We start from the raw sequence: 21,810 nt of genomic DNA, 5'->3' as shown, positions 1-21,810 counted from the left end.
ACTGAGTGCATTTAAAAAAAAAGAAATAGTGTGGTTTATATCTGTAAAATGTTGCAGGACGCTTAACAGCCTCAGTGGCGCACCTCGTAAGACGCATGTGATCATGAATTGATACGTTCGAGCATGAGCTCGGCTCGAATCCAGCGTCTGATGAACTCTTTCTTGTTTTTTCCCCGCTACATATCAGATTTTGCCAACTATTTATCACGAGAAAGACAAGTAGGAATCATCAATAAGTTCATATCAATAAGCATCATATTTTATTTGCACATTTATTGAATGGAAATGTTTCTGATTCACATATGCAAATTCATCTTCAGATAGTGTCTTTATAGCAATGTGCGTGCAGTAGATCGCTCAGATTACATTGGAAAACAAGCGACTGCTGCAAATTGTGCTTTAATGTTTAGCTGGTCAAATGTGTGGTATGGGGAACCTTATATACCTGCTGAACCCGTCTCATACAGCTGCCATTGCAAGGCTCAGACACTTTGTAGAGAGGAATTTAACACAACTGCCTCTAGGAGTCGCCAATGGAAATAAAACAGACACGCACAAAAAATGTGCGTACGCCAGCCAGAAAGCTGCCGTGAAGCTGCGTACATTCCCACGTTCAGTTCATTGTTAGTAAATCCAAACGTGAGCGATTCTGAGCGTGAAACCTGGCGTACGCAAAGTTTTTGTGCGTACGCAGCGTTGATACATGAGGCCCCAGGTGAATTGGGTAAGCTAAATTGTCCGTAGTGTGTGAATGTGTGTGTGGATGTTTCCCAGAGATGGGTTGCGGCTGGAAGGGCATCCGCTGCGTAAAAACTTGCTGGATAAGTTGGCGGTTCATTCCGCTGTGGCGACCCCGGATTAATAAAGGGACTAAGCCACAAGAAAGAGAATGAATGAATGAATAAATTATTACTACACTGAATGACAATTTAGTGGTTGTAAATAATTAAAATGTATCAGTAATTGATTTATTTTTTCTCTCAGAAAATATTAATTGGAAAAACAAAGCGTAATGCACAAAAAAAAACAACTTTAAAAGGGAAAAACAGCATTTAATGAACAAAATTTGGTTTAATTATAATTAAAAAATAAACATAAATATAGTAATAAAATATAATAAATATATTGATCAAAATGCAAACCATGTAATGTGTGTGATGTGTATCAAATACCACAAGTGCATTTGAGATTTGCATTGGAGATCCTTCATTATAAATTACCATGACAACACTGATAAAACTGGCACCATCTTAATCTATTAAGCACCCTTTAGATTCGTGGATGTGCGCTAACACCAGCATCACCGTCTTTCTATAGTTACATAAAATGCTTTGAAATTGGTAAAATAATGAGGACCACCACAAAAAATAGTGATTCATTTTTTAATATTTTTTACAGAACTGAAGATTTACATCAAAGAGGAGAGAGAGGGAGGATGGGGGTATTGTACTGCAGGGAGTGGACTCGAAATTTCTCAATAATCTGTCAAAACTGTACAGCATTTCAACAAGCAGCCTCTGGTTACCATGGAAACATGTACCCTGTCTCCAACACTGTCACATCTTAATGGTTGAGGGAAAAACAAAAAAACAAAAGTCACCTAACCGAATGAGGGGGAAAACAAGCGCTTCGTTCCATTAATCAGTGTTTGTTTTGCGATGAGTTGTCTTTTGTACAAACTCTCGGCTTTTCTCTCCTAGTGCATGAGATGGACGGGTGTTCATACGTACTGCAATCATATCCAGTGATTTCTGAGTGAGGTAATATGTTGGAATGAGAGTATTACGATCAGCTCTTCCTCTGCACGCGTGTGAAGATTCATTTCGACAAATTAAAACACACGCCGTTCGTTTAGCATATCGCTAAAGGGGCTTCGGTGACTACGCTGCAGGATAAGGCACGTGACAGTTTCGCTCTTCACATTATAATCCAGTTTCCTCACACCGTGACCCCTGTGCGTGGATATAAATAAGAGGTTTGGATTTTCCCGTAAGCTGCAGCTCGAGTGTCTCTTTGTAAACACGATTGGGGACCAAAATAACAAACAAACCAAAAAACACATGGAAATAAAAATGCAAATCAGTCTATTATCAACAGATCCTTCAGTGAAACTTGAGTCTGGCCAAAGATGCAATACTCTAAAGAGGCTCACGGCCAAAGCAGTGTCTTTTTTTTCAGTCTGAATTTCGTTTAGTTTTTTCCCCACATCTGTAAAGGTACAAAAGATGCCCAGGTAGATCGGTTTGAGTATCAGACAGATGTAGTGAATGACTAGTTGTGCACGTCTACATGAACACCAGCTATGCTTTGCAAGAACAGTTTCAGATTTAGATGACTGGTGAGGCCGGCGCTGCAAAGAAAAAATAGCATCCTGCTCAGTATTGTTGTCTCATTTTCAAGTACAAATATTGAAAGATTCTTAACCCTTAGATGTAACCGACCGGTCCTAATGCACCCAACCCACTCTGAGCTGGGATCGAACCGGCGATTCTTTGCATGAGAGTCAGTTGCTCTAACAAGGAGGCTAAAGACCATGACCTCTAGCACCTATCGCTAGAGGTCAGAGTGAGGTTTACATGCATAGCACTTCACTAGCTGGCCTTCTCTCCACTCACCCCGTAAACCTCACTCCCATCTGGGTCATGGGATCAATGTAACCCTGCCGGTCCTACACCTCCTAACCCGCTCTAAGCTGGGATCAAACCGGCGACTTTCCGCATGGGAATCGGTTGCTCTAACAAAAAGAGCAACACTCACCCCCCTCCATAACACTCACGCTCCCAAACTTCATTCCCATCCCGGACGAGCCCCCATATATAATCTGGTCCTACTACACCCAACCCGCTCTGAGCTGGGAGTCGGTTGCTCTTAAAGGAGGCTAAAGACTGCCATTTGTAATTTAATGTAATCGTTTGTTTCTTTGTTTTATCGATGAGCTTACAAATAAGCAAGCTTGAATTACTTACTTACTCCCATGGCCATTTGTATCGAAGTCGTTATTTAGCCGCACCATATTGGTGTCTCGTAACGTTAAGTTTTTATGAGGCGAGTTGCTAGCCCAACACTCAACCTCAAATCTAGAGGACCAGAACATACACGCATACACTACGGACAATTTAGCTTACCCAATTCCCCTATAGTGCATGTGTTTGGACTGTGGGGGAAGCACCCAGAGGAAACCCATGCCAACACAGGGAGGACATGCAAACACTACACAGAAATACCAACTGACCCAGCCGGGGCTCGAACCAGCGACTTCCTTGCTGTGAGGTGAAAGCGCTACTCACTGCGTCACCGTGTCTCTTTAATTTAATGAATCAGATTTATTTAAATGTCCATTGTGTTACAAACCGAATTGTTTGTTTTCGTTGTAATAAGTTAATTATAAAATGTAAAACAAATTACAATGCATTAGTTACTCTAACATGATTTAATTCTTACTATTTATTTTTAAATGATTTTGTAACAATTTGTAAATTACCCATGGCAAATTTGTAATACAGTTTAATATGTTTACCTTCAGCCCACAGCTCTCAGTTATATTTGTTTTTTTTGGCCCTTCATAAGAAAAGGTTTGGGCACCCCTGCTTTATAGGGACCCTGCAGTCTTACTGTTGAAGACTTTTGAACACTTAAGGCTATTAAAAAATATGAATTATATTGTACTGAATGTCAATGAAGATACCCTATGTGACCCTAGACCACAAAACCAATCATAAGTGTTAATTTTGTTTGCAATTGAGATTTATACATCACCTGAAAGTTGAATAAATAAGTTTTACATTAATTTATACTTTTTTTTTTTTAGAATAGCTGGTGGTTCATTCCACTGTGGGGACCTCATAAATAAAGACTAAGCCGTAGGACAATGAATGAATGAATAATTACAGATCCAAGAGGAACTTGGTTTGCCTCTTGATCATAAAGTTGGCAAAGGTTTGCTTGGAAAGGAAGGTGAGTTTGGTTGGATATTTTTAGTTGGATTTCTTATTGATTTTGAATCCCCACCTGAAAGTTAGATTAATAAGTTTTACAATAATGTATACTTTTTAAGAATATAGGACAATGTTTGGCTGAGATTTGAATAATTGAAAATCTGAAATCTGAGGGTCCGAAATTAGCTAAATACTTTGAAAAGTTGGCCAAGTTAGCTCTTAGGAACGTATATTACCAATGCAATCTCACGGCAATTTGTGACTTTTTGATTTAGTGGCTAATTTTTATGAATTCGCACAATCTAATTCGTACAATTTAGTACGATTTGCTCATCACCCAGTGACGGTTGGGCTTAGGGGTAGGGTTGGGTGCCATGCCTCCTTTTTAAAATCGCACATTTTCGTACGACTGAACTTTCGCCACTAAACTGACAAAAGGTAAAATACTTACGTTTCCTTGTGAGATCAGGCTGATATTACTAATCAGAAATTAAGTTTTGATATATTTATGATAATAAATATACAATATATCTACATGGACATGATCTTTACGCACTATCCAAGTGATGTTTAAGATAAAAATCTGTCATTTTGACTCATACAATGTATTTTTGGCTACTGTTGAGAAATATACCTATGCAACAATGCTTTGATGTCCTGGGTCAGATATATGACTCTTTACTATATAAAGGGTTAAATTACCATGCATTTACTCAAGCAAATTACTTGATACACTCCAAAAACAACACACGAAAAAAATTTTTTTTTTTTGCTAGTTCAAACTAAACGAGTTGAAACTACACAATTCTTGAGATTTCATTGGGACAACTTAATTTGTTTATGTTAAATCGACATAAATTTGTAAAAAGTGTTAAGTTAATTCAATCAAATTGTGTTGGGACAACATGAATGAATTGTGCGGAACCGTGCATTTTTTTTCCCTAAAGGAATGACATTTGTTGTTTTTGTTCAAACTACTTATTCGAAATGAGCTAAAACAACATAATTCTTGAGTTTATTTGGCACAACTTAATTCTTCTACATTCAGCTTAAATTTGTAAAACCTAATAGGCTAACTTAATTCAATTATGTTCTCCCAACACAAATCGATTATATGGAAGCCAGGATTTTTTACAATGTACAGTGGGGTTCCACACGATTCCTTAATGTTGTCCCAACACACATTAATTAATCTAACATAGTCGTTTTTTACGAATTTAAGTGAATTGAACATAAAACAATTAGGTTGTCCCAAAACAAACTTAAGAGTTGTGTTGTTTCAGCTAATTTTAAATAAGTAGCCTGAACAAGAAACAAAAGTCTTTTTATGTGTGTGTAAATGAGCAAATAGTGGCGCTTCTTTCACTTGTTAATCTTCATCTAACACATTTGTAACTTGAAAATGAGACAGAAACACTAAGCAAGAACTCTTTTTGTTTTTGCAGTGGGGTAAAATGATGGATGCATCCATGATCGGTCTTCTTAGGGAGCAGATAAAGGTGACTTGTTAGTGTCTGTGCATCAGAAGAGGCTGGTTAAGGTGCTTTGCGATGGACTCCGGCATTCGTGAACGTCCAGGCTGCCCGGGACAGAGGTCAGTACGGAGGTGACGGTGGGCATTGTGGGGTTGGTCAGGTCTGTGAGGGTGGTCGGGGTGCTGGAAGGGCTCATGGAGGCGTTTGATATCTCCGATGCAGGTCCGGACGGCGTTCCTCCAGCCAAGTTTGACCCATCTGAAGCCTTGTCCACACCGGTGTTCTCCTGACGCAGAAGATTTCGTCTGAACTTCGCTCGAGCGTTCTGAAACCACACCTGAAAACCAGACAGCATACAAAAAAAATGTACTTGTAAATCACACTTAAAGTTTCATTAGGTATTTACTATTTATGAACAATACTTGCACAGCGTTTATGGTCACACCTCACAATAATGTTTCATTAATAAATATACTTACTAATAATGAACAATATTTGAACAGCATTTATCGTCACACTTTGCAATAAGGTTTCATTAGTTATTATATTTACTAATTATGAACAATACTTGTACAGAGTTTATCATAGAGGTTTCAACAAAAGCACCGCCTATCAACAAACATCTGTTACATTCAACACGCACATAAAATTATTTTATTAAACTCACCCACTATATAATAATCTATATAATAATAATAAATATAATGCATTGTATATAATATGATCATTCATTTTCTTTTCAGCTTAGTCCCTTTATTAATCAGGGGCGGGCACAGCGGAATGAACCGCCAACCAACTTTTCCAGCATATGTTTTACTCAGCGGATGCCCTTCCAGCCGCAACCCATCACAAGGAAAGTATATATTATATTATATTATATTATATTATATTATATTATATTATATTATATTATATTATATTATATTATATTATATTATATTATATTATATTATATTATATTATATTATATTATACAGGGTGGGCCATTTATATGGATACACCTTAATAAAATGGGAATGGTTGGTGATATTAACATCCTGTTTGTGGTACATTAGTATGTGTAGGGGGCTTGTAAATAACTCATGAAATAATTAAGTTATGTTTAAAACCAAGCACACCATTGTTTTTGTTTTTTTGTTTTTTTGTAAAATTCTCAATAAGTTTATTAAGGTGTATCCATATAAATGGCCCACACTGTTTTATATTATATTATATTATATTATATTATATTATATTATATTATATTATATTATATTATATTATATTATATTATATTATATTATATTTAATTTTATTATATTATATTATATTATATTATATTATATTATATTATATTATATTATATTATATTATATTATATTACATTATATTTAATTTTATTATATTATATTATATTATATTATATTATGTTGTATTGTATTATATTATATTATATTATTTTATATTATATTTTATTGTATTTAATTTAATTATATTGTATTGTATTGTATTGTATAGTATTGTATTATATTATATAATATTATATTATATTATATTATATTATATTATATTGTATTGTATTGTATTGTATTGTATTATATTATATTATATTATATTATATTATATTATATTATATTATATTATATTATATTATATTATATTATATTATATTATATATTAATGGTTTGAAAAATTAAGTTTATGCTTAAGAACTGCAAACAAGCAGTTCTAAATAAGCCTAAAGCAACTCTTAAAAAAACCCATATAAATTAATAAATAACACATACTTTCACACTACTTTCCTTAAAAAGTAGCTAAGAAACACATTTAAGTACTTTTTAAGTGACTAGATTGTAAGGTAGGCCTATTACTTTTCCCACAACACTGCGAATAAGATTTCATTTAATGCTGAAAACAAGTTAAACTAGAATAATATATTATTATACCTCTCTCGTAATACTCATTTGTCTATTTATTACTTATGTTGTTGACCAGCAAATCCGAAAAGTCGTCTGGCCAGCACTTCTGGCTTCGTTTTCAGAGTTGGACAGTTCCATTTTTGTGCAGGAGGGGGACTTTAAATTTGATTGACACACTTACAATAACTAAAGCGTTCTGTTAATCATCAACATTCGATTACATTCGTCCACCTAATACCTGTTAAATGTTTTCAATGCAGTCTTTTATTTGCTGCTATCTCCTTGATCTCTGGCCACGGCGAGGCTAAGCCTTCCCCAGCCTTACACACGCTCTGCCTATGGCATTTATGGTCACACCTTACAATAAGGTTTCATTAGTTAATGTATTTACTATTTATGAACAATATTTTTACAGTATTTATGGTCACTTTACAATAAGGTTTCATTAGTAAGTGTATTTACTAAATATGAACAATACTTGTACAGCATTTATGGTCACACCTTACAATAAGGGTTCATTAGTTAGTGTATTTACTAATTATGAACAATACATGTACAGCATTTATGGTCACACAATAAGGCTGTATTAGTTAATGCATTTACTAACATTAACAAATAATGAACAATACATTTATTATGGTATTTGTTCATGCTATTTATCATTAGTTATTGAAAATACAGTTAATGTTAACTCACAGTGGATTATCTAAAGTTACCAAGCATGGATTTGCATGCATTTTAATGAAACATTAGCAATTGTTGAAATATGATTAATTAATTAATGATCTACCGGTTTTGTTCATATTAGTTCATGTGAGTAAATACATTAACTAATGAAACTGTACTGTAAAGTATGACTGCATTTGCTAATCATATTTAAACATTCAATTGTGCATGATTAAAATCCAAATTCATACATGTTAACATTACTGTTATTAACAATGAACAACAATATGTTCATAACCTAACTTAAATATATTGTAATAAATGCATTCGGTCACACTTTACAATAAGGTTCATTAGTTAATGTTAATTAATGCATTTACTAACAAGAACAAACAATGAACAATAAATTTGTTACTTTCTGCCCAGGGACTACAGATGTAAATTAGCTTATAGCTAACTCTGGCACAACATGTCATGTTGTACATTGTCCCTGTATAAATAAAATAAATAAATAAATACATAAATTTACTACAGTTTTTATTCTTGTTAGTAGACATTAGTTAATGAAAATACAGTAGTTCATTGTTAGTTCATGTTAACTCATGGTGCATTAACTAATGTTAACAAGCGTGGACTTGGATGTTAATAATGCATTAGTAAATGTTCAATTATGATTAATACATGCTGTACAAGTGTTGTTCATGATTAGTTCATCTTAGTAAATGCATTAACTAAAAAAAACTTATTATAAAGTGTTACCATGCATTGTCTACTGTTTGTTAAATGCATTAACTAATGCAGCCCTATTGTAAAGTGTTATCAAAATTGCATGAGGCTCATGGGACAAACGTTAGTCTCATCAAACTGAACGACAGCTTTGTTTTCTGCTCGTGATAATTGGCGCTTCGAGATTTTATTTGACTTCTGTTTTTTGGGGGGGGACTTAAATGTATTTAAGTTTTTACCGTGATATCTGCTGAACAGCTGTTTCTTAATACGAGCCTTTTATTTGCAGATTTATGTGTAATTAATTAGATTTCTCTCTTTTTCAGGGGAGCTAATGAATATTATTCCATTGAGGAGATCGGGTATGTGAGTTGCATTCGATTATGAGCTTCACTCCTCAACACTTTGCAATGAGTACACATTTGTTAACATTATTTCAACTTAACAGTGTTGAACTTATTGTGGAATACAACATTGGTTGAAGTTATTTTCAAGTAATCACATCTATTAAGAGTAAACCTGGCATTTGTTTTGATATCTTTTATCTTTATTAATATTACACAGCAAAAAACCAAAAAAAAAAAATCTGTTTTTCTTACTGCTATTTCTTGTTTCTAGTTGCAAATATTTAATATTTCTTAAATCAAGAAGCATTTTTGACAAGAATAAAATGCTAAAACATGTCAGAGTTAAGTGGGTTTTTCATTAACCCTTTAACTGCCCCACCAAGAAAAAAAATATTTGAATTTGGATTTCTTAACTCCTAATGTCGCTAGTTAACACACTCAATGAATTTTGTCCAACACATCACATCATTACTAAAATATCAGCCTATACCAAATGCTTGATATGTCGGTTTATGCTAAAAGTAACAGAATTAATACATATACTATGAAAATCAGAAAAAAATCAAGTCTTAAACTAATTTATTTTTAAAAAATTATAAAAATAAAACATTTTTGAATACTAAATCATCTTTATTTTTTTAAGTAAACCATAACATATTTCAGATTCTTATTTAACACGTTTTCTTATAGTTTTTTTTTATAACAAAACCAAAATCAAGTGTAGCAGTGCAAGAGGATTACATTTGTTTGATTTTTATTTCTTATTATAATAAATTATTATAATATTTATTTATATTTAATTATATTTATTATATCTAATTATAATAAATAATACATTTTATTTATTAGTGATTTTTTTCTTTACAATGCAGCATGAGCCATTGTTCAAACATTGTTCATGACAAAACAGTCATTTTTTAAAAAAAATGTCTTTAACAATCATTTGAATCAGTCAAAATATGGGCAACCTTTTGGCAGAGTAGGCAGTTAAAGGGTTAAAACAAGCAAAACCAGTGGGGTACGTAAAATAAACCTTAGTTTTAGCTTGTTTTAAGTGAAAAACTCAATTATTTTTGACATATTTTAGAAAACAAAACTGTATGTTTAAAACTTTTCTAAGTACAATTGCTTCTTGATTTAGGAATTGATAGAGTTTGACTTGTTTCTAGTCCAAATATCTAAGTGTAGTTAATGAAAATACAACTGAACATTGTTAGATCATTAATAAATGCTTTAAATTATATTTTTCATTGTTTGTTCGTGTTAACTAATGATAACAAGTGCAAAGTCTAACCGACAGCTGGTTCTTTTATACACAAATATGCTTTGTGCATTAATTCACTGTAAATAATTCACACTTCTCTTTTTCAGGAACGAATGAATTTCATTGCATTAAAGAGAACAGGCAAGTAATTGTATTTGCATGCATGCAATATATGTTCCTTAAATCATTTAAGCAGTCTGACGTATTGCTGAAAATGGAGGAAGGTGTTTTTACCAAACATTTTGGTGCCACTTTATTTTATGTGGCCTTAACTGATTACTGAAATTAGTAATTCATTACAACGTACTTGATTGTGTAAATACATGTTTTTACATTCAACTTATACTTGATTTAATACATGCCTGCTGTAATTAATGTAATTACACTGTTGACCTTCCCTTACACCTTAACCAAACACTTAATCCCCACTCTACCCGCATCTGGTTACATCATACTACCTCCCTGTATATTATTAAGACACTGTCACTGTCATATCTACAAGCTTTTTGCAGGACATACTGCTTTGCATCTGCACTACTCTTATTTGCACTCAATTCCATTCTATTCATGTTTATTTCTATAGCGCTTTTACAATGTGGATTGTGTCAAAGCAGCTCAACATAGACGTTTTAGTAGATTGAAACTGTGTCAGTACAGTTTTCAGAGTTGAAGTTCAGCGGAGAAGTTGACTCCTTGCTATATGCCCTTAATTGCAATTGTATTGTATACAATTTTTATTTTTACTTACATATTTGTAAACTATAGGATATGTGTTATTGTATTTATTATAATTTCTTTTTAAAATGTTTTGTATTAATATTATCTGATATGCACCTAGGGTCTGAGAGGAACGCAGTTTCGATGATCTGTATATCCTGTACATGTGGTTAAATTGACTTTGATGCTACCGTATAACTCAATAACACTAGAAGTGTTCGCAATACATTAATACATTAAGTACATTGTATTTTTAAAAAAATCAGCCCAAAGCACTCGAAAAAAATTCCAAAAAAATTAAAAAGTCTTTATTCACATGGCTATACCTTTAAACTTCCTTAAAATGGCAGTTTTTAAGAAATAGCCATGTCAATAAGGGCTTTTTTTTTTTCCTACATTTTTCAAGTGTCTTAGACTGATTTTTGTTGTTTATTCTGATGAATCCCTTTTCTAAAGAGCATCGACACATTATTTAAGCTACCCCTGAGCACTTTTTGTTTGATTTTCTTTTTATATTTTGATTAAAGTACAGTTATAGATTGGATAATATAGTGTACTTTTAAGCTGCAATGTGTTATTTAAACATTAATTGTATTAAAAAAAAAAAACAATCAGTCCAAAGCACTCTAAAAATGTGGAAGAAAATATTAAAAAGCTTTTATTGACATGGCTATGCCTTAAAACTGCTTAAAAATGGCAATTTTAAGGACTAGCAATGTCAATAAAGGCTTTTTAATACATTTTTCAAGTGCCTTGGACAGATGTTTGCTCTTTAATATGATGAACCCCTTTCCTAAAGAGCACCGACACATTATTTAAGCTACCCCTGAGCACTTTTTGTTTGATTTTCTGTTTATATTTTGATTGAAGTGCATATTAGTTAATAAAGTGTACTTTAAAGCTGCAATACATTATTAATACATTAAGTACATTGTATTTAAACAGCAAAAATCAGTCCAAGGCACTCGGAAAATGTGGAAGAAAAATTTTAAAAAGCCTTTATTGACATGACTATGCCTTAAAACTTCCTTAAAAACAGCAATTTTAAGGAATAGCAATGTCAATAAAGGCTTTTAAAAACATTTTTCAAGTGCTTTAGACTGATTTTTGCTCTTTATTCTGATGAATCTCTTTTCCAAAGAGCATTGACACATTATTTAAGCTACCCCTGGCCCTGAGCACTTCTTGTTTGACTTTCTATTTATATTTTGATTGAAGTACATATTAGTTAATAAAGTGTACTTTATGTAACACATTATTAATACATTAAGTACATTGTATTTCAACAGCAAAAATTAGTCCAAGGCACTCGGAAATGTGGAAGACAAATATTAAAAAGCCTTTATTGAGATCACTAATCCTTAAAACCTCCTTTAAAATAAGAGTTTTAAGAAATAGGAATGTCAATAAAGGCTTTTAATATTTTTTCCATATTTTTTTAAGTGCCTTGGACTGATTTTTGCTCTTTATTCTGATGAATCACTTACCCAAAGAGCACCGACACATTATTTAAGCGACCCCTGAGCACTTTTTATTTGATTTTCTATTTATATTTTGATTGAAGTACATATTAGTTAATATAGTGTACTTTAAAGCTGCAATACATTATTAAAACATTAAGTACATTGTAATCAAACATAAAAATCAGCCCAAAGCACTCTGGAAAATGTGGAAGAAAAATATTATAAAGACTTTATTGACATGGCTATGCCTTAAAACTTCCTTAAAAATGGCAGTTTTAAGGAATAGCAATGTCAATAAAGGCTTTTAAATACATTTTTCAAGTGCTTTAGACTGATTTTTGCTCTTTTTTCTGATAAATCCCTTTCATAAATAGCACCGACACATTATTTAAGCTACCCCTGAGCACCTTTTGTTTGATTTTGTATTTATATTTTGATTGAAGTACATATTAGTCAATATAGTGTACTTAAAAGTCACTTAATATTAGAGTGTATGCACTCCTTCTTCTCTTGTGCCCAGACATGACCATCTTTCTATTTGTACAGACAGCTTTTTTATGTATTTTTTTATTTTGTAGTTTTTTCTACAGCCATATACACTATATTGAAAGTCTTAAATATTTAATATTTGCTTTAATTTTATTGCATAACTTCCATTTCTGCATTATTTAGATTCTATTGACATTATCATTATTTTATTTTGTTTTTATTGTCACTGTTTTAAGGTCACGAGTGGTTGTGTAAGCATTTCACTGCATATCAAAATTATTCATTGGATTTACTAAAGTTTATGGTTGCAAACAATTTATACGGACTGAATTTAAACAAATTAAATTTAGCGATGTTCAACTTGATTTGTTTGTTTAAACTCAGCTTATATAAATTGAACCATTTATTTTACTGTGTGAATGACTCTGACAAATACAGCTTGAATTTGATTTATAAAGTGGGACCAAAGTTTCATTTAACATATAAAGCAAAACTAAAAGCAGAACCAACTTGTTTCTGACCTGTAGGACGCGCTTGGTGAGTCCTGTTTTCTGGGCCAGCTGTTTCAGATCCTTGGCGTCAGGATTGTGGTTGATGGCGAAATACGACTTCATGGTCCTCAGCTGATGGTGTTTAAATGACGTTCTCATACGCTTCGTCTTCTGGCTGCTGCTGTACTGTGAGTCTCTGTCCATCGCATCGCCATCGTTCTCATTGCAGCTCAATGCTGAATATTGAAATATAATCAAAAACAGATTAGCTGAGATCCTCTTGTATGCATTACTTGTGCTGCTTAGCTTTTTTTTTTGTATAGCCCATGCATATCAATAACTTATCCTAAGACATGCAAATTATATTCATTTGAAGAGACATTTTTGAAAACCTTTAATAGTGATGAGATGCTGTGATGAGAATGAGGTGCATCTCAGGTTTGATTGCACTCCAGAATCGTGTTAAGTCTTGAGTTTGACTTGATTTTGTGCACTGAAACAACATAATGTCTGGAAAACTGTTGCAAACAATTTATTTGTGTTGAATTTAAACAAACAAATTATATTTAATAATGTTCAACTTATTTTTTTTTTTTGTTGCTTAAATTCAGCCCAAATAAATAGTTTACAACCATTTAACGTAAAAAAAAATATATATTTGTAAATCCAAGGAATCGTCTTTGAATATTTTTTTAGAGTGTTTGCAACTTATTGCATGCATAATAATCTGGAATTTACACTTATTTTTGCTGCTTATATATTACTACTTGTTTAAAATAAGCTTTAAACAACACAATTCAGCATTTTTTGGGGGTAAACTTAATTGTTTTAAGTTCAATCCACTTATTATTTTTTTTTATTTGTGTTGATACAACATAAATGAATTGTGTGGAAGCCTGCATTGCAGTTTTACATCATGCTCTTTTTGTTTTATTCCTAAAACAGTTTGATTCTAAATATGCATGCATGCAGCTGATTTTTATTCACTATATTTTCGTGCAAAACCCTCAGCACTGGTGCATTTTTCCCATTTTTATGTCAACCCCACCCCCCCCCCCACATATGGCCAGATCTTCAATTCTGTTTTTATGATGTCTTGTGTAGGATTTGATTGTGGAAAAAAAAGCTCACACTATCGTCCTTGGACACAAGTGTTTAGGAGATAGGCCTGTCTGAATGTGTCAGAAATGTGTTTGCGCCAGTTCCAAATTCTTGGCAGAAGTTTATGTGTTGCTAGACGCATGACAGTTCAGAATTATGTTTTCTCTGACAACTACAAATATTAGTCATTGAAAAATGGTCTGATCAACACTTCGGATAATTAACCTTGAATGCTTTACAACGCTGCACATGGCGAACAAATGTTTCCTGCTCATATAAATATGGTCATTGAGAAATACTGTTACCTTTACTACAGCGACGCGTGCCAGGAATAGTTATCTGAACGCGGGGTTATTATTTGTGTGACTGTAGTATTGCAATGATGCATAAACAAAAAAGAAGATGTCTTTATTGTTCTTATTTTTCAGGGTTTGATCTTCGTGCTGTTGTTTAAAGTGTGAGCTGATGGGGGCAGCAATGATCTGAGTCTCACACTCAAGAGAGCACACACACACACAACAAAGTTCACTCACTAGTTAACTCGTGTTTTGTCGAACGGTTGATCTGATTTCAAAACGTTTCATTTGATTTCTGTCTTTTTTTCTCCTCCGTTTTAAGTCCATGTAAATTTAACAGTGCTTCAGAAGCTGCTTAGTTCAGCAAACGAGACCGCGGGTCTGATAAATTTGCCAACTTCAATTAACAATCTCTAGACAACAAGATTTACAAAGCAAGCAAACAATGTGAGTTTAAAAACATTGCATTTGCACATTTTTTAACGTGGGAATATAGCTTGGAGGAATGATGAAACCTTTATTTTATAGTTTAGTTGCAGTCTTGAATATATAAGCCACTGCGACATATAAAATTATCTACTTTTCTTATGCATATCTGACTGGAGCCAAAGAGAATTGTTGCGTTTTCGTTTATTAAAGCTCGATTATAAAAGTAATATGCTTTGTTTAGACACGTGCACAACATTTTAGACCAAAAATTCGTGGCAGGCTTAATTAATTCATCTGAATTCGCCTGGAAAAGTTTCTTTCTCTCTCTCTCTCTTTCTTTCTTCGCTTGTATTTAATCTTCTGGAGGTCTCGACTATAGCATCTAAGCCATTTTCCACTTGTCAGTCTCTGTAGTCGTCATCATTCCTCTGTTTGGTCCTCAAGCAGGGGCCCAAATGCCCCGCTGAGGGGCCCGAAATGCCCGAGCGAACAAGTCACGTTGTTCCAAATTGTTCAGCACAAGCTCAAGTGCTCAGGAGAAATCTGTGATGTGTGACGATTGTCTGAAAACGGGCGCATTTTTGTCTTTTGCGTAGTGAAGGAGCGAACATATTATTTGTGAAACGTTTCTAAATGCAATGTAGAACTAGATATTTAATATATTATTATGCTGTTTTGCTAAGCATTCTTTCATAAAACCATAATGACTTATGGGCTGTTTTTTTAACAAACAATCTTAACTGACTTCAATTTAATTTATATTTAATTAAACGCCCTTTAAAATTATTTCGAAAGAAAAATATCCATGAAATAATGCAGGCATTAAGGCTTATTATTTCTATCTAGATTTTTAAAATTAGGTTAACTATTGTTAGATTTGGTCAGGTTTGGATACATTTTTAAAAAATTTTTCCCCGTCTTTTTAAACATTTGTTTTCGCTTTTTCGTATTTCCAAAAACAGTTTTTGCACGTGTATTTGCGATTAATTAATCATACCATGATTCCTTAAAACTAATAATAATATTGTTCAATAGCTAACATTATTTTTGACCAAACTTCAACATTATAGCTTGCTTTTATAAATTCGTCACGCGATTTTATTGAGGTTTTTATAAAGTGACGCCCAAAAACTTTTGTAAACCCTAAGGCGTACACTACTACGCGGTTTTAAAAAGTTCTGCAATTTTTCACAGAGGAAATCCACTTACACCTCGTGCAAAACAATAATAAAAATATTTACAAAAGCTTTAAACTAGAACAGTTAACCAGCAGCAACAATAAAAACACAAAGATGAGCGATGGTCTCACCTGCATTATACGCCGCCAAGTCCGCTCCGGGCCCAGGGCTCTTCCTCTTTCGGGGCCGGCCCTTTTGCACTGTGTTCACGCCGTTATAATAAGACAGTCCTAGAGGGCCCGTGCTGCTCAGTCCTTTATTAGGCGCTACATCCGTGTGATTGAAATGCGTGGGGAAGTCTCCCTGGATGAGCGTTTCAAAGTGTAGCCTGCAGTACACCAGACTGTCTTTCATGCCGAAGTGGTCCCCAGTCGTCAGCATTTTGTTGCAAGTCGTGCAGGTGAAACAGTTCAAGTGGTACACCAAATCCCTGGCCCTCATGACCATTTCCGAGGCCGAGATCCCGAGGTGGCACCGGGCACATCTCTGCACCGAAAACCTTCTGCGGGAGAATAGAGCAGCTGTGACCTTTCAGCACTCTTCAAGCAGAAGGTGGACCCACCACTCACGAGCCTGACATTAAATGAGCTGCTTCCCACCATAACCTTTGGATCAATCATCATTTAGAATTCTAGATTGTATTTGTATTTTAAATATTGGATGTTATCCTTGGCACTGTGCTAAAGTAAAACAACGCATTAAACAGATGCATGCACGAGCAAATGTAGTGAGCTCGCGCAGTGGAATCCAGTCTCAATAATCACGTCTCCAATAATTACTTAAATTGCTTACAATGGAGATTGACGTGAGCATGGCGATGGGTAAACGCCATATGATTATCTTAATAGGCCTCTCGCCTCCCTCTTGATTATTAAATTGTGCAATGACATACACAATCAATGCACAGTCAGCTAAGTAGCAAACAAACATCAAATAATAATTTATTTTTGGACAATTTTTACAGGTTGTTTGCTGTTTTTTTTTCCCAAACAAAGAGCATATTTACTTTAGGTAACGAGTTAGATAAGTAACTTTTGGTTATGTAAATATTTAAATGGCGTTAAAAATCAGTTCTGCATGATATATTCCGACGAGATTAATGCATGTTGCATCGTTTTTTACTTTATTTCCTTTTTACTTTTTGTAGTATTCTAGATTACTGAAATTTGTAACATAATTTTGAGGCCTATTGCGTCATGAAATTTCCAAAAAAGGCAATAGACAAAAAACATCCCGATGCTTTATTAATTTAAACAAACATAAAAGATTATTATGAGCAAACAACATATTTTAGTAAAATCAATCCTTTCTGAAATATTGACATTGATTATTTTGTATTTTAAATAGAAAAAAATACATTAAAACAACATTATTGTTATACCCACAATGGAAATTAGTTGCGTCTTTGTTTTTCGTTAAATTGAAGTAAGAAAATAGATGTAATATATCTACAAACAAATGCATATCTTTACAAAATACAACTTTTGTCTTTTTATTATTTATCCACAACGAAAACTAAACTCCTAATGCGAAAAAAATGAACTTAAAATCAACTTTTTACGTAGCCAAATGAGTTGGCTCACCTGTAATAGTCTTCTTTGCAGTAGATGCTTCCGTCTTTGCTGAAGCAGGTGAGCTCAGACTCCAGGTTCAGTTTACACTCGCAGCACTTCAAACAGCGCATGTGCCATTGCTTGTCCACGGCGAGCAGGTAGTAGCGATCCGAAATCTTGCCTCCGCAGCCGGCGCACAGAGCCACCCGATCCCCGCTGATTGAAGGCATGTTCTGCGGAAACACACAGACTCATTAAATGCACGAACTCAAATCCCAATCTTACACAAACACAGATTTTTTTTCTCCACCATTCTCTCTTATGTTGCAGCAATGATATTAAAAGGCAGATTTGTAAATTATAATGGTAATGGCTTTAGGGATGAGTGTAAACACTATTTTACGCATTTGCTGGGTATAAAAAAACATGCTAAGAGTAAAATAGTGCTCACTTGTGTATAGAATGGGAGGGGCGTGAGAACAAATTCAGAAGATAAATACACAAGTTTAGAGTGAATAAGAGCCGATATATAGGCTACTTTAATTTTTTTTAACATTTCCCGTGACAACGGAGGATCATGCATATAAAGAGGATACAACAGATAGAATGTATTATATTGTGCATGCATCCATTTGCGTGTTTTTTCACTTTTAACATAAGAATTTCGTAAAATCCAATGCATTTTTAAGTAAATTAATCAGAGGTGTGTTTTTATTGTGTTTGATCGTGTTTTGTGGCTTTATATAGACGACAGCAAACAATCTGAAAATCCTATATTCACATTTAAGTCGTAAAATTAAATCCTTTATAATTTCTTTGTGTAGTTATGGATTTACATTTTGTTATATACATTTAGAATTTGAATTGCCACATATATTTTAAGTGCACTGCTATTAGAGAAAATGCTAAAAATCTGTCATGCCAAAGGATTTAACCGTGAAGCTTTGCCATTGTCTTGTTTTGTTGTTAATCACAGATAATACAGGCCAGAAAATAATTAATTGTATTCGATTACAATGACTTATGGTTATTTTATCATAGCCTAATTATCTCACTCATATATTATGAAACATTTACACTTTATAATTGTACATATTCACTAACTTAAAGTTTGGCAGCGCTGCATGTGCACGCCTTTGATAAATAATTACAATTTCTTTGAACTATATCGATATTTTTATGCTTAACCGAACAGAGATTTTACTAATTTCTAATGTTAAGTTATTTCACAATTTTTTGTATCGAATAATCACACTATTACAATCGAAATTAAACTAGACTGCTAAAATCGTAGCCTAACTATCTGTAATCCATGACAAAAGATTTACAAGAATTGCATTGAAAACAAGGCCCTTAATTTTAGCTTCGTAGAAGTTTGAAGTTTAAAATGGATCATAATCAGATCTTTGGGCCTCTCTATATCACTGTTGGAATAACGGTTCAGTTAACATAGGCTGTCATAATTTCCAGGCAAGCGCCTGGAGCGAGAGGCATGGCTTTTCTCCTACCGTCTCTGTTTCCCCCATATCTATGGCCGAGCTGATAGTCGCCGAATCGCTCTTTCCTCTCCGCTCCATTTCTTCCATAACACCATGCATCTCGCCTCCAGGCAGACCGTGGAAAAGCATCGTTGCCGCAGATGAGACCGAATAGCACGTGTTTCCGTCAGATCTGCAACCCAAGATTTCCGTGAGACGCACTTCTAGCCCTGTGCAGTTCATATGACCTTTCTCGCTCTCATTAAATAATTCCCGTTTGCAGTGTCTGATCGGTCTGAACGGCACTCGTTTATCAGAACTGTCAGCTCTGTATTCTGACGGATTCTTTGAAATGCATCAGAGTATATCAGAGATCGCAAAGCATGCAGCCCAGATTGGTTTAGCCTATGAGAGCATTCCGGAGCTTTGAGGACATACCAGCTACTGAAGCCCCTCTACATGTGTGACACTGGACCCTCCTATTTCTTCCGTGAGCAACTTTCAGTTACCACATTTTGGACGTGCATTTGCCAGTATGGAGATCTCAGTTTGTCTTTTTCGCCTTTTCGGAAATCAGTCTTGGAGATTGTTTGCTGGCGCACATCACACGCGCAAACCGAGAAAAAAATCCGATATTGCAGAAGAATATAAAATAGTATATAATCCTTGGGAGGAACGACTATAACGATGATTCAGATTTTGCAAGTGGCTATATCTTCATCTCTTCACCTCCTCCACGACAGTTTGTCATCATCACACGCACCAAAAAAAAATTAATAAATAAAATGTCCAACTTCAGTAGGCTTCAGCGCGTAAAAATCAGCTCAAAGGTTTATTCTAACAAATGAGACGGTTGTCCTGTCATATGCAGTATTGGCTGTGGATGTGGTGATGTTCGTCCCGCATGCAGTATGATCAGCATGTAAGCAACTGAGAAGGAGGAGGAGTTGAGGACACTTTTGGTTTGTGTAATCCAGTGAAGACAGTGAGGTTCCCTGCGCTCTTCCCTCTCCAAACGTGCGCAAACCCAACGCGCCTTTTCTACCGGGACTTTGACGTCACGCCGTTCCGTTCGTGATTATTGGCTGTTCAAACTCTTGATATACGCACTCTATCGTATTGTTGCATGGATTTTAATGTCAACTGGACGGAAATTTGATGGTAACTCGAGACATTTTGTTTTAACGACTTATTCATTTATTTAGGCTAAATAGCCTATACATAGATTTAATTTAAAGCTTTCGTTTATATATATATATATATATATATATATATATATATATATATATATATATATATATATATATATATATATATATATATATATATATAAAGTAACCATTGGCATTTTTTAGTTAATCTTACACTTACAGACTATTTCATTTTAGCGAAGTGGACATCTCTCCGACTTGTGACTTTATTAATTAAATTATGAGCTATATTTAATAACATACTCTACATTGATGTCTTGTGCGATGCAGTGCTAAACGTGGTAATTTCTGGTTGTTTTTTTTAACCATCAATTTGAGTTCATCGGTTGTCAGATTGATCTGCTTTAGTCAACAAAACGGGTGTAACGCAGCTAGCGTCGGCCCCGGACAGAGAGCCCCGTGACTGCTTTAAACAAAAGGACCCAGAAGAGCGGAATAGTCTCTGCCCTACTGACAGCACTGAATGCACTACTCAGGGTATCTGTGAGGAGTCCAATTAATGTCAGTGTCACAGTGAATTCGGCTGTTTCATCAATCTAACCTGCTTTTTGCTCACTCTAACCTGTATTGTTCTATAAAGCGCTGCCGAGCGCTGTGATTACTGAAAACTGCACGTATCAATGTAAATGCAAACATCAATATTTTTCAGATGTATGTGCATTTCTTTATTATTTTAAAATATTTTATGTTTTTTGGCGTGTATTATTGCATCCAAAAGACACATAGAAAATAGTCATTGTTATAATTATATATCCTATATAAAATTAAAACATCTCTATGTGCGTATTTGCAAAGCAACTCACAATGAATTTCTCGGATCATCCATTATTAATGGCCGCCCTCATTTGTACCTCATATGAAAGCCAACTGGTTCCAAATCCCAAAAGGTCATATATTTGTTTTACTTATTCATTCCATCCAGTATAAGAGATGATGATGTTAACAGTAAAAGATAAACTTTTCTTAAGTCCAGGCGGAAGTTTAAACATGGATATAGGAACGAAATACATTAAATTTACTCTTGCAAAACTTAAGTCTTGTTTATTTAATGAACACATTTATTTTTTAAATTTATTTATTTCTTGTAATTTCT

At 34.0% G+C, this 21,810-nt stretch overlaps 1 protein-coding gene and 1 long non-coding RNA gene across 14 annotated transcripts in view; both read right to left on the bottom strand.

Moving 5' to 3' along the window:
• The window catches only part of LOC147842515 (uncharacterized), a 199,899-nt gene that overhangs the window by 140,290 nt on the left and 37,799 nt on the right, over positions 1–21,810 (bottom strand). The gene's annotated exons all lie outside the window — the stretch shown is intronic.
• On the bottom strand, positions 1,369–20,519 carry lhx2b (LIM homeobox 2b). Of its 13 annotated transcripts, none has more exons than XR_015497311.1 (7): positions 19,945–20,519; positions 19,537–19,699; positions 18,059–18,261; positions 16,607–16,977; positions 13,502–13,707; positions 4,611–5,747; positions 1,369–3,696 (listed from the first exon to the last, which is right to left on the bottom strand). XR_015497311.1 is itself a non-coding variant. In NM_001040010.3 (7 exon segments), coding segments are annotated over 5 exon segments (1,284 nt in total). In that variant the 5' UTR covers positions 19,750–20,438; the 3' UTR covers positions 3,798–4,169; positions 4,199–4,369; positions 4,404–5,456.

Source organism: Danio rerio, chromosome 8 (genome assembly GCF_052040795.2).
Source record: "Danio rerio strain M-AB ecotype USA chromosome 8, GRCz13ab, whole genome shotgun sequence".
NCBI lineage: Eukaryota > Metazoa > Chordata > Actinopteri > Cypriniformes > Danionidae > Danio > Danio rerio.
The sequence above is the reverse complement of the archived record's forward strand: the minus strand, read 5'-3'. Positions and strand labels throughout refer to the sequence as shown.

Coding starts and splice junctions, on each gene's coding strand:
- lhx2b (XM_087263967.1), bottom strand. CDS start 19,749: ATGAACTGCACAGGGCTAGAAGTGCGTCTCACGGAAATCTTGGGTTGC. Junction 18,262..19,536: donor ATATGGGGGAAACAGAGACG/GTAGGAGAAAAG, acceptor GTGTTTCCGCAG/AACATGCCTTCAATCAGCGG. Junction 5,748..13,501: donor TCACCAAGCGCGTCCTACAG/GTCAGAAACAAG, acceptor TCTGGTTTTCAG/GTGTGGTTTCAGAACGCTCG.